This window comes from Odocoileus virginianus, chromosome 21 (genome assembly GCF_023699985.2).
Source record: "Odocoileus virginianus isolate 20LAN1187 ecotype Illinois chromosome 21, Ovbor_1.2, whole genome shotgun sequence".
In the NCBI taxonomy this organism is placed as follows: Eukaryota; Metazoa; Chordata; class Mammalia; order Artiodactyla; family Cervidae; genus Odocoileus; species Odocoileus virginianus.
Window position 1 is genome coordinate 36,815,853 of NC_069694.1, and position 13,447 is coordinate 36,829,299.

Consider the following 13,447-nt stretch of genomic DNA (forward strand, 5'->3'; position numbering starts at 1 on the left):
TGCCAGCAAATTTGGAATACTCAGCAGTGGCCACAGGACTGGAAAAGGTCAGTTCCAATCCCAATCCCAAAGAAAAGTGATTCCAAAGAATGTTCAAACTACTGCACAATTGCAATCATCAAACACTCTAGCAAAGTAATGCTCAAATTTCTCCATGCCAGGCTTCAATAGTATGTGAACTGTGAATATCCATATGGTCAAGCTGGATTTAGAAAAGGCAGAGGAACCAGAGATCAAATTGCCAACATCCGTTGGATCACAGAAAAAGCAAGAGTTCCAGAAAATCATCTACTTCTGTTTTATTGACTACACTAAAGACTTTAACTGTGTGGATCACAACAAACTGTGGAAAATTCTTAAAGAGATGGAATACAAGACCACCTTAATTGCCTCCTGACAGATCTATATGCAGGCCAAGAAGCAACAGTTAGAACTGGACATGGAACAGCAGACTGGTTCCAAATTTGAAAATGAGTATATCAATGCTATATAATGTCACCCTGTTGATTTAACTTATATGCAGAATACATCATGTGAAATGATGAGCCAGATGAAGCACAAACTGGAATCAAGTTTGCCAGGAGAAATATCAATATCCTCAGATACGCAGTTGATACCACACTTATGGCAGAAAGCAAAGAGGAACTAAAGAGTCTCTTGATGAAAGTGGAAGAGGAGAGTGAAAGAGTTGGCGTAAAACTCAACATTCAAAACCTATAATCATGGCATCATGTCCTATCCTTCATGGCAAACAGATGGGGAAATAATGGAAACAGTGACATAATTTATTTTCTTGAGTTCCAAAATCACTGCAGCAGGTGAATACAGCCATGAAATTAAAAGATGCTTGCTCCTTGGAAGAAAAGCTATGTCCAACCTAGACAGCATATTAAAAAGCAGAGACATTACTTAGCCAACAAAGGTCCATCTAGTCAAAGCTATGGTTTTTCCAGTAGTCATGTATGGATGTGAGAGTTGGACCATAAAGAAAGCTGAGTGCTGAAGAATTGATGTTTTTGAACTGTGGTGTTGGAGAAGACTCTTGAGAGTCACTTGGACTGCAAGGAGATCCAACCAGTCAATCCTAAAGGAGATCAGTCCTAAATATTCATTGGAAGGACTGATGCTGAAGCTGAAACTCCAATAATTTGGACACCTGATGCAAAAAACTGACGCCTTGGGCAAGACCCTAATGCTGAGAAGATTGAAGGCAGGAGGAGAAGGGGATGACAGAGGATGAGATGGTTGAATGGCATCACTGGCTCAATGAACATGAGTTTGAGGAAGCTCTGGGAGTTGGTGATGGACAGGGAGGCCTGGCGTGCTGCAGTCCATTGGGTTGCAAAAGTCAGACATGACCAAGTGACTGAATTGACTGACTGATTGAGAGCTATAACAGAATATTTTATACAGAAATAATATGGGCATTTGAAAATAAACTTAAGAACATTCATCCAAAAATTACATAGTTTAAATCAACCTTTATCATTAGTTATTATCAATATATCAAGGGAAAAAGAAAAATAATATAAAATATTAAAAAGTGAAAACTGGATTTTGCTTTATTTCTATTAATATATAATAGTACTTGTATTCAGAAATCACAAGTGTCTACCTAAAATAAGGGAATAATACAAAGGCTGTATATTGCTTAATACAATTTGTTATCTAGCATTGTCTACATGGGTAATGTCCTGCCATCCATCTTATATTTAAAAACAGTGAATAAAAAGGCTTGCCAGTCAATATTTTATTCTTCAGTGTTTGAATTTTTATATATCATTTCTTTTGCCTACAACAGGCTCCTTTAGCTTATACAAATAGAAAACTCCCACTAATCTCATATTCCACATAAAATGCTTTCAGAAGATTTCCTAACTCCATCTGATTAGCTTATATCCAGATACCATTTTGTTGTTGTTGTTGTTGTCCTTTTGATTTATTTTCATTGTTATGTCAGTCTTTTATTCATTATCTCTTTTTTTTCCATTTATTTTTATTAGTTGGAGGCTAATTACTTTACATCATTACAGTAGTTTTTGTCATACATTGAAATGAATTAGCCATGGATTTACATATATTCGCCATCCCAGTCCCCCCTCCCACCTCCCTCTCCACCCGATCCCTCTGGGTCTTCCCAGTGCACCAGCCCCGAGCACTTGTCTCATGCACCCAACCTGGGCTGGTGATCTGTTTCACCCTAGATAATATACATGTTTCAATGTATTATCTTATTCCAATGTATTATCTTATTCCAAGATAATAATTACTTTATTATAATTAAAATATCTATATTTTTCTCCATACCTGATGGCTACATATTTGAGTCATTTTTAGATCCTCAGAGCCTGGGGCAGACTGGATTCATTTTTATAAACTAGAGATAAATGAATATAGCCATGAAATACTACTAGTAATAACTCTAATTTATGGATCCAACTATTTGGCAAGTACAGCAATAAAGGCTTTTGGGTACTTTTTTCGGTCCTATAGTTTTAGTAACTTTTATCCTTATATCTCAGTTATTAATGATTGAAGTCAGTAAGTTTTCTCTTAGACCAATGAACCTACCTTTTCTCTTTAACTGTGGCTTTACTTTAAATTTTTCTTTTTAACTTTAAGCAGTGGAAATATTTCTCTGATGTAATTGTATAAAAATGTGTAATTCTACTAAGGATAGAATATGAAACCACTCCTGTTGAAGCAGATAATGCTTCAAAATCCAGACAACTGTCCTTGTTTCATTACATTAAAAAATTAAATACAGCTAAAATATAAAAATCAAATATATAACTTTAAATGCATGCTACTAAGTGAAATAAGTCAACCTAAAAAGGCTATATACTGTATATAAGATATTGGACAAGGAAAAACAGTGATCATAAAATTATCAGTGGTTGTCAGTGGATAGGAAGATAAGCGGAAAACAGAAAATTTTTAAGGCAGTAGAAATACTTTGTACGGGGGGATCGGGATGGGGAATACATGTAAATCCATGGCTGATTCATATCAATGTATGACAAAAACCACTACAATATTGTAAAGTAATTAGCCTCCAACTAATAAAAATAAATGGAAAAAAAAGGAAAGAAAAAAAAGAAAATTGCTAGAAATACTTTGTGTGATATTATAATGATGGTATGTATCATTATATATTTGTCAAAACCCATATAACACATACAACATTTAGAATGAATCCTAAAGTAAACTATGGGCATTGGGTGGTTACAATGTGTCAATATAGGTTCATCCTTGGTAAAAAAAAAAAAAAAAAAAAAAGTCCAATTCTGGAAAATAATTCTGGTGGATAACGGGAGAAGATATGCATGTATAGGGGTAGGGGAAATAGCTGTGTTTCCCTCACAATTTTTGTTGCAAATCTAACCTGCTCTTAAAAAAGATAAGATCTTAAAGAAAAGCATGAGTAGAATTAAAAATGCTGTAGATGATACTAAAGATAAAAATTAAACTTGTAAAATATCTAACTAGAAACATGGCATGGAAAAAAAGTTAAAATCCATTCAAACATTGAACAAACATTTATTGAGTCAGGTTATATGCCAAGCACTGCTCTTAAGCAAAAGAAGAAAAAAGAAAGGAAACTACAATACAGCCAGGAAACAGGAAGATAGAATTAGTAAATTATCTAATCTAAAGGCATAGAGTGACTTAGATGGATTAAAAAAAAAAAAAAAGACCCAAATATGTGTTTCCTACAAAAGACTCACTTCAGCTTTAAGGACACTTGACTCAAAGTGAAGCTATAGAAAAAGATATTCCATGGAAATGGAAACCAAAAGACAACAAGACTAGCTATATTTATAAGAGATAGAATGGACCCTAATTCAAAAGATGTAAAAAGAGACAAAAAGAGGTCATTACATAATGCTAAAGGGGTCAGTTCATCCAAAGGATATAACAACTGTAAATATATATATACCCAAAATCACAGCTCCTGAATGTATTAAGAAAAAATTATTATATTTTACAAGAGAAATAGACAGTAATCCAAATATAGTAGGGGATTTCAATACCATACTATCATAAAATGCATACAAAATCAATGAAGAAACAAAACACATACTAGACTTAAAATACGTCTTAGACTTAAAACACATCTTAGACAAGTGAACTCAGCAGACATACAAAGAACACTCCATCTAAACAGAACATATTCTTGTCAAGGGCACATGGGACAGTCTACGGGAGAAATTATGTTAGGCCACAAAACAAGCCTTTGCAAGTGTTAAGAAGACTGAAATCATACAAAATCTGATATTTTCATATTCTATGAAATCAGAAATCAATAATGGAATAAAACTGGAGAATTCACAAATATCTGGAAACTGAACAACATACTCCTAAACAACAATGGGTCAAAAAAAAAAAATCAAAAGGGAAGTCAAAAAATATCTTGAGGGAACTCCTTGGCAGTCCAGTGGTTAGGATCTGCACTTTTATAGCAGGGGATGTGGTTTGATACCTGGTTCTGGAACTAAGACCCCACAAGTCACACACTGTAGCCAAAAATACATATTTATCTTGGAACAAACAAACACTGGCAAAATAACATACCAAAACTTGGGAGATGTAGTGAAAACTGTTTATAGGAAGAAATGCCACATAAGAGGAAAAGAAAAGTCATAAATAAATCTACTATACATCCTAGAAAAAGAAGAACAAACTAAGACCAAAGTCAGTAAAAAGAAAGAGATAACAAGTTTTGGAGCAGAAATGGAATAGAAACCAAGAAAACAACAGAAAAGATTAACAAAAGAAAGACCTGGTACTCTGAGAAGATAAAGAAGATTGACCAAACTCTAGCTAGACAAAAGAAAAAAGAGAGAAGACTCAAATAAATGAAATTATAAATGAAAGAGGGCATATTACAACTCATAACACAGGAATAAAAAGGATCACAAGAGACTAATATAAACAACTGTACACTTCCAAACTGAATAATCTAGGGGGAAAAAAGGATAAATTCCTAGAAACACATAATCTACCAAGACTGAATCATAAAGAAATAGAAAATCTGAAAAAATTTAATGACTGAACTTTTCCTGGTGGAACAGTGGATAAGAATCTGCCTGCCAATACAGGGGGCATGGTTTTAATCCCTGATCCAGGAAAAGTCCACATGCCGCAGAGCAACTAAGCCCATGTGCCACAACTACTGAAGCCCACGTGCCTAAAGCCTGTGCTCCACAACAAGAGAAGCCATCACAGTAAGAAGCCTGTGCACTGCAACTAATAGCCATGCTCACTGCAACTAGAGAAAGCCCACATAAAGCAACGAGGACCCAGTGTAGCCTAGAAAAACAAAACAATAACAAAAACTGAATGACTGAGGAGATTGAAGCAGTAACTAAAAATCTCCCAATAAACAAAAGAATAGGACCAGATGGTTTCACTATTGAATTCTACCAAACATTTAAATGATTAATGCAAATCCTTCTCAAACTCTCCCAAAATATTGAAGAGAATACTCCTAAACTCATTTTATGAGGCCAGCATTAGCCTGAAAATAAAGTTAGATAAGCCTACAAAAAGAGAAAGCTACAGGTTAATATCCCTGATGAATATACTTGCAAAATACCTCAACAAAATATCAAAGCTACCAAACCAAATTCAACAGCACCTTAAAATGATCATATACCATTAGCAAATGGGATTCATCCCTGAGATAAAGTGGCTCAACATACACATATCAATAAATGTGATGTACACATTAAAACAATAAAAAAAAAAATCATATGATCATCTCAATACAAAAAAGTATCTGACAAAATTCAACATTTTTTCATTTAAAAAAAAAAACTCAACAATTTGGGTATAGAATAAATGTACAATACCTTGAAATAATAAAGGCCAATTATGACTAACTTACATCTAACATTATATTCAACAGTAAAAACTTAAAAACTTTCTGGCTAAGATCAGGAAAAGGCAATGATGACCACATTAACTACACCTATTTAACATACCCTGGAAGTTTTAGCCAGAACAATTTGGCAAAAATAATGATAACAGCCAACCAAATTGTAAAGAAAGAAGTAAAATTATTTCTGTTTGTAGATGTCCCATCACTTCATGGCAAATAGATGGAGAAACAGTGGAAACAGTGGCTGACTTTATTTTTCTGGGCTCCAAAATCACTGCAGATGGTGACCGCAGCCATGGAATTAAAAGACGCTTACTCCTTGGAAGGAAAGTTATGACCAACCTAGATAGCATATTAAAAAGCAGAGATATTGCTTTGCCAACAAAGGTCCATCTAGTCAAGGCTATGGTTTTTCCAGTGGTCATGTTGGGTGCGAGGGTTGGATTGTAAAGAAAGCTGAGTGCTGAAGAATGGATGCTTTTGAACTGTGGTGTTGGAGAAGACTCTTGAGAGTCCCTTGGACTGCAAGGAGATCCAACCAGTCCATCCTAAAGGAGGTCAGTCCTGGGCGTTCACTGGAAGGACTGATGTTGAAGCTGAGCTCCAATACTTTGGCCACCTGATGTGAAGAGCTGACTCATTTGAAAAGACCCTGATGCCAGGAAAGATTGAAGGCAGGAGAAGAAGGGGATGACAGAGGATGAGATGGTTGGGTGGCATCACTGACTCAATGGACATGGGTTGGGTGGACTCCAGGAGTTGGTGATGGACAGGGAGGATTGGCGTGCTGCAGTTCATGGGGTCGCAGTGAGTCAGACATGACTGAGCGACTGAAGTGGACTGAACTGTAGATGAAATAAATGTATAGAAAATCCTAAAGATGCCACAAAAATATCAGTGGAAATACAATAAAATAATAAATAAATGAATTCAAAAAAGTTGCAGAATGAAAACTGAACATATAAAAGTCATTATGTTTCTATGCACTAACACAAACTATCTAAAAAACAAAGGAAACAACCCCATTTACAATAGCATAAAACATAAGAAAATACTTAGGAATAAAGGTAACCAAGACAATAAAATATCTGTACACTGAAAATTATAAGACACTGATGAAAGAATTTGAAGTAGACACAAATGGTAAGATATCCCACGTCCAAGAATTTAAAAAATCAATAATATTAGAATATGCACTCTATAATATGCAGTCATCCATTGACTTCATATAATCTCTATCAAAATTTCAAAGGCATTTTCACTGAAACAGACAAAATAATCCTAAAATTTGTACGGAATCATGTAAGATCCCGAGTAGCCAAGGGATTCCTAAGAAAGAACAACAGAGCTAGAAACCTCACATCTCCTGATTTCAAACTCTATCACAGAGCTATAGTAGTCAAAACTGACATTAAAAAAGACATAAACAATGGAAAAACTTGAGAGCCCAGAATGACCTGTTTCCTATACAGTCAACTGATCTTTGAAAAGGATATCAGGAATACACAATGGGAAAAGATGTTATCCTCTTATCAGTGATGCTTGGAAAACTGGAAGTACACCAGAACCCTTATTTATACTACCCATAGTAATTAACTCAAAATGGATTAAGACTTAACTTGAACACCTGAAACCATAAAATTTCTAGAAGGAACATAGGGAAAAGTTTCTTGACATTGGTCTTGGCAATGATTTTTTTGGATATGACATCAAATGTATAAACAAAAATAAAGAAGTGGGGCTACATCCAACTAAAAAGCTTCTGCATAGATGCAAATACTGTCAACAAAATACTAAGCAAACTGAATTCAACAATATATTACAAAGATCATACACCATAATCAAGTGGGATTTATCCCAGGGAGCAAAGATTCTTCAATACCCACAATATCAATCCCTTTGATCAATTTAGTTCAGTCGCTCAGTCGTGTCCGTCTCTGTGACTCCATGGACTGCAGCATGCCAGGTTTCCCTGTCTATTACCAACTTGAGTAAGTTGAGCTCACTCAAACTCCATGTCCATCGAGTCAGTGATGCCCTCCAAACATGCCATTCTCTGTCGTCCTTTTTCCTCCTGCCTTCAATCTGTCCCAGCATCAGGGTCTGTTCCAATGAGTCAGTTCTTCACATTAGGGGGCCAAAGTATTGGAGCTTCAACTTCAGCATCAGTCCTTCCAATGAATATTCAGGACTGATTTCCTTTAGGATTGACAGGTTGGATCTCCTTGCAATCCAAGGGATTCTCAAGAGTCTTCCTCAACACCACAGTTCAAAAGCATCAATTCTTCACATTAAAAAAAAATTGAATAAAACCTTATGGTCATCACAACAGATGCAGAAATAGATTTTGACAAAATTCAACATCAATTTATGAAAAAAAAAAAAAATAAACCTCTCTAGAAAGTGGGCAGAGAGGGAAGATACCGTAACATAATAAAGGCCATACATGACAAACCCACAGATAGCATCATACTCAAAGGTAAAAAGCTGAAAACATTTCCTCTTAGAAACAAGATAAAGATGTCCAGTCTCACCATTTTTATTCACCATAGTTTTGAAAGTCCTAGTCACAGCAATTGAGAAGAAAAAGTAATAAAAGGAATCAAAACTGTAAAAGAAAATGTAAAACTGTCACTGTTTACAGGTACTTGATATTATACATAGAAAATCCTGACGATGCTACCAGAAACTAGTGGAGCTCATTAATGAATTTGATAAAGTTGTAGGATACAATATCAATACACAGAAATCTCTCGCATTTCTGTATACTAACAATGAAAGATTAGAAAGAGAAATTAAGGAAATAATCCCACTTATTATTGTTTCAAAAAGAATAAAATACATAGGGATAAATGTACCTAAGTAGGCAAAAGACCTGTACTCTCAAAACTATAAGATGCTGATGAAAGAAATCAAAGATGACATATACCTATACCATGTACTTGGATTGGAAGAACAAATATTGTCAAAATAACTATACTATCATCCAAGGTGATCTACAGATTCAAGTCAATCCTTATCAAATAACTAATGGCACTTTTGCAGATCTAGAAGAAAAAACCTTAAAATTTGTATGGAGACACAAAAGACCCCAAATAGTCAAAGGAATCTTGAGAACAAAATAAGGAGCTTAAGGAAGCAGGCTTCATGACTTAAGATTATACTATAAAGCTATAGTAATCAGAACAGCATGGTACTGTCACACAGACTTACAGATCAATGGAACAGGAGAGAAAGCCAAAACATAAATCCATGCATCTATGGCCAATTAACCTATGACAAAGGAAGCAAGAATATACAATGGAGAAAAGACAGTCTCTTCAATAAGTGATGCTGGAAAAATTGGACAGCATCATGTAAAAGAGTGAAATTAGAAAATTTTCTAATACCATACACAAAAATAAACTCAAAATGAATTAGAAAGCTAAATGTAAGACCATATGGTATAAAACTCTTAGAGAAAAACATAGGCTGAACACTCTTTGACACAAATCACAGCAATATCTTTTGGGATCTACTTTCTAGAATAATGAAAATAAAAACAAAAATAAACAAATGGGACCTAATTAAACTTAACAGCTTTTACATTACAAAAAAAAAAAAGACAACCCTCAAAATGGGAGAAAATATTTGGAAACAATGAGACCAACAAGGAATTAATCTCCAAAATACACAAATATCTCATGCAGATTAATGGAAGGAAAAAAAGTAATCAAAAAATGAGCAGATCTAAATAGACATTTCTCCAAAGAAGACATATAGATGGCCAAAAAGCCCATGAAAAAGATGCTCAACATAACTACTTAGACAAATGCAAATCAAAACTACAGTGAGGTGTCGCTTCACATGGTTAGAATAACCATCATCAAAAAGTCTACAAACAATAAATGCTGGAGAGGGTGTGGAGACAATGGAACCCCCCTACACTGTTGATAGGAACGTAAATTGGTACAGTCATTATAGAGAACAGTATGGTGGTTCTTTAGTTTTTTAAACTAAAAATAGAGCTGCCACATGACCCACCAATCCCATTCCTGGAGATCTATCTGGATAAAACCACAATCCAACAAGATACATGCACTTCAGTGTTCACTGTGGCACTACTTACAATAGCCAAGACATGGAAGCAGCCATGAGTTGTGAGATATCACCTCACAACTGGCAGTTATCATCAAAAACACAAGAATAACAAAGGTTGGTAAGGATGTAAAGAAAAGGAACATTCGACAGTTGGAATCCAAAATGGACATGAGATACTGAAAAAACCTCTAACCATCTTGATGGCAGACATTATATACATTTAAGTATTTTCCAAATAGAATCCCATATTATCTTAAAACAGTGTTATAAATTTCTAGAATCATCTTTTTCTATCAAAAAAGTAAAATATTTAAGGCAAATATGCTTTTAGGTCATCCATTTAAATTTATTAAACATGATAAAGGAAAAGAGAAGTGTCAAATTAAAAAATCAGAACAAATTATGAAACAAATGGTGTTGCAAAGACAAAAAAATACAGGTAGCTTTCAACAGAAAAGTGACCAAGCACTGTAGTATTATATATACTATATAATGTATGGATATATTGGTTTGAAACTTTAGGCATTACCTTAATTATACCTCATTGTTCAATCCATAAATGTTTTCTTCTGATGTGGAAAATAATTTTCCACAACAAATTATTGAAGTATAAATAACATTATTAAATCTCAGTTAAAGGAAAAAGGAAAAGTATCTTTAAATACAAGGAAGACTAATTGGTACATCATCTCTGACAAGTGTATCACAAAATGAAAAAGGTAGTATCAGATTTACTGGCATTTGTATTTTATGGACACCATTAAAATCACTTTTAAAAAGGAGTGTGGAAGCAATCAACTAAGGATTTAATATGATTTAATATGATCAAACTATGAACATCTATAATACCTAACCTACTTCATTAAGACTAATAGTTTACTGAGCAATACATGCTTAAAGACCCTTCCTCACTATACCCAACAATCAAGAGTAAAGATGTCATAAACTTTGCCAAATCTTTATAACTGCAAGTTTCTAATCTGCAAGTCTTGCCTTATATTACACAGCCAAGGCTCTAAAACATTAAATATATAATGTATCATTCTTTCACTTTCACATTCTGAACTACTATGAAGGCTCTATCTAGCATATTTTCCCTTTCTGAAGTAAGTCTTATAAAATTATTTGCTTATCAATAGACATTAACAGTGATCTTCTGGGAAAATCAACAGCCAACGGGTAAAAATAACAAGTTTTTCATAATTTACTTGATATTCTTCCTTTCTTGGTATTATATTATCAATGTACTTTTGACAGAATGCTGAAAAACTATTTGGATTATGACAGTTTAAATAAGTAGAAAAACATACATTCAATACAAATAAATTTGTCATTAACTCTCTCATATAAGAACATTCACTATGGCTTGCACTCTTAAATTAACTGCTATAAGTCAATGGGAAGACCTTTTCACCCCAAACAGGTATTAAAGCCTATAGTGAACACAATTTCTAAAACCCTGCAGTTTATTTCAACCTCCTTCTTACAATCAGAAGACCCATAACAGAATGAGACATTTATTTATTATGAATCTAAACCATCTACATTTATTAAAAGAAAATAAAAGATCAAACCTGTTCTTCCAGATCTGCACAGCTTTCTTCTTGCATGCTCTTTCATAAATTCTTAATTTCAATAAACATTTTGAATTTCAATTTGTGTACGTAGACAAGTAAATATTTACAGTTGCAGAGATATAAAATTATATACATATATACACATACACATTAATGCTGATGAGGCTATTTATATATGAGTTGTTAAATAATTCTTAAATCTTTAAGGAATGTCAGAATATATTTTTTACAAAGTCATTATCAGCTAAAAGATTTTGGTTAGTAATAAGAATAGATCATATGGAAAGGACTTTAATGAAGACATTTCCAGTAACGTTCTGGAAATTTTTTCATTCTTATGTTATTATTAAAAGAGAAGTACTATTGACAAACCTCGTATGTCGTTGGGCCAGGAGTAATCTCTTTGGAATCTTTAAAACGCTTTGATGCTTTAACAAATGAGGGTATAAAGCAGGATTTCTTTAAAACAGGACTGTATGTTGTAGGTCCTAAGAGAAAACAAATGTAAAAATAATAAAGCACATTTTAAATTATTGATTTTGGTCACATGGATATTATTCTTAGATCTGATTTAAATTTGGCATCAAACAATCTTGAACCCATCCTTTTGAATGCTTAAAGTCATTCAGCTCAGGGATTTCAAATAAGATAAGCATAAAACAGACACATACTTCATTTTATGGCACTTTGCTTTATTGTATTTTTCAGATATTATGTTTTTCTTCTTCTTTTTTTTTTTTTTAACAAATTGAAGGTTTGTGGCATTCCTGCTTCTAGCAAACTTATCAGCACCATTTTTTAAAGCATTTGGTCCTGTAATTCTTACAATACTTCAAACTTCTTCATTATTAAAATTATATCTGTTTTGGTAATATGTAATCAGTGACCTTTTTATAACCTAAAGACAAAGGAGAAAAGGAAAAATATACCTATTTGAATACAGAATTCCAAAGAATAGCAAGGAGAGATAAGAAAGTCATCTTCAGTGATCAATGCAAAGAAATATATGAAAACAATAGAATGGGAAAACAATTTAGATCTCTTCAAGAATATTAGAGATACGAAGGGAGTATTTCATGCAAAGATGGGAACAATCAAGGACAGAAATGGTATGGACCTAACAGAAGCAAAAGATATTAAGAGGTGGCAAGCATACAGAGAAGAACTATACAAAAAAAGATCTTCATGACCCATATAACAATGATGGTGTGATCATTCACCTATAGCCAGACATCCTGGAATGCAGAGTCAAGTGAGACTTACAAAGCATCACTATGAACAAAGCAAGTGGAGGTGATGGAATTCCAGTTGAGTTATTTCAAATCCTGAAAGATGACGCTGTGAAAGTGCTGAACTCAACATGCCTGCAAATTTGGAAAATTTAGCAGTAGCCACAGAACTGGAAAAGGTTAGTTTTCATTCTAATCCCAAAGATAGGCAATTCCAAAGAACATTCAAACTACTGCACAATTTCACTCATCATACATGCAGCAAAGTAATGCTCAAAATTCTCCAAGCCAGGCTTCAACAATATGTGAACCATGAACTTCCAGATGTTCAACTGGATTTAGGAAAGGCAAAGGAACCAGAGATCAAATTGCCAACATCCACTGGATCACTGGAAAAGCAAGGGAGTTCCAGAAAAACATCTACTTCTGCTTTATTGACTACACCAAAGCCTTTGACTATGTGGATCACAACAAACTCTGGAACATTCTTAGAGATGAGAATACCAGACCAGCTGACCTGCCTCTTCAAATCTGTATGCAGGTAAAACAGCAAGAGTTAGAACTGGACCCGGAACAACAGACTGGTTCCAAACCACAAAAGGAGTACGTCAAGGCTATATATTGTCACCCTGTTTATTTAACTTATATGCAGAGTACAACATGTGAAATGCCGGGCT

At 34.1% G+C, this 13,447-nt stretch overlaps 1 protein-coding gene across 1 annotated transcript in view; it reads right to left on the reverse strand.

Annotated features, from left to right (window-relative positions):
• STPG2 (sperm tail PG-rich repeat containing 2) overlaps window positions 1–13,447 on the reverse strand; it is a 597,856-nt gene that overhangs the window by 259,963 nt on the left and 324,446 nt on the right. The window contains exon 13 of the mRNA XM_070452400.1: window positions 11,914–12,029. Coding sequence (XP_070308501.1) covers window positions 11,914–12,029 — 116 coding nt within the window. The remainder of the gene's footprint in view (window positions 1–11,913; window positions 12,030–13,447) is intronic.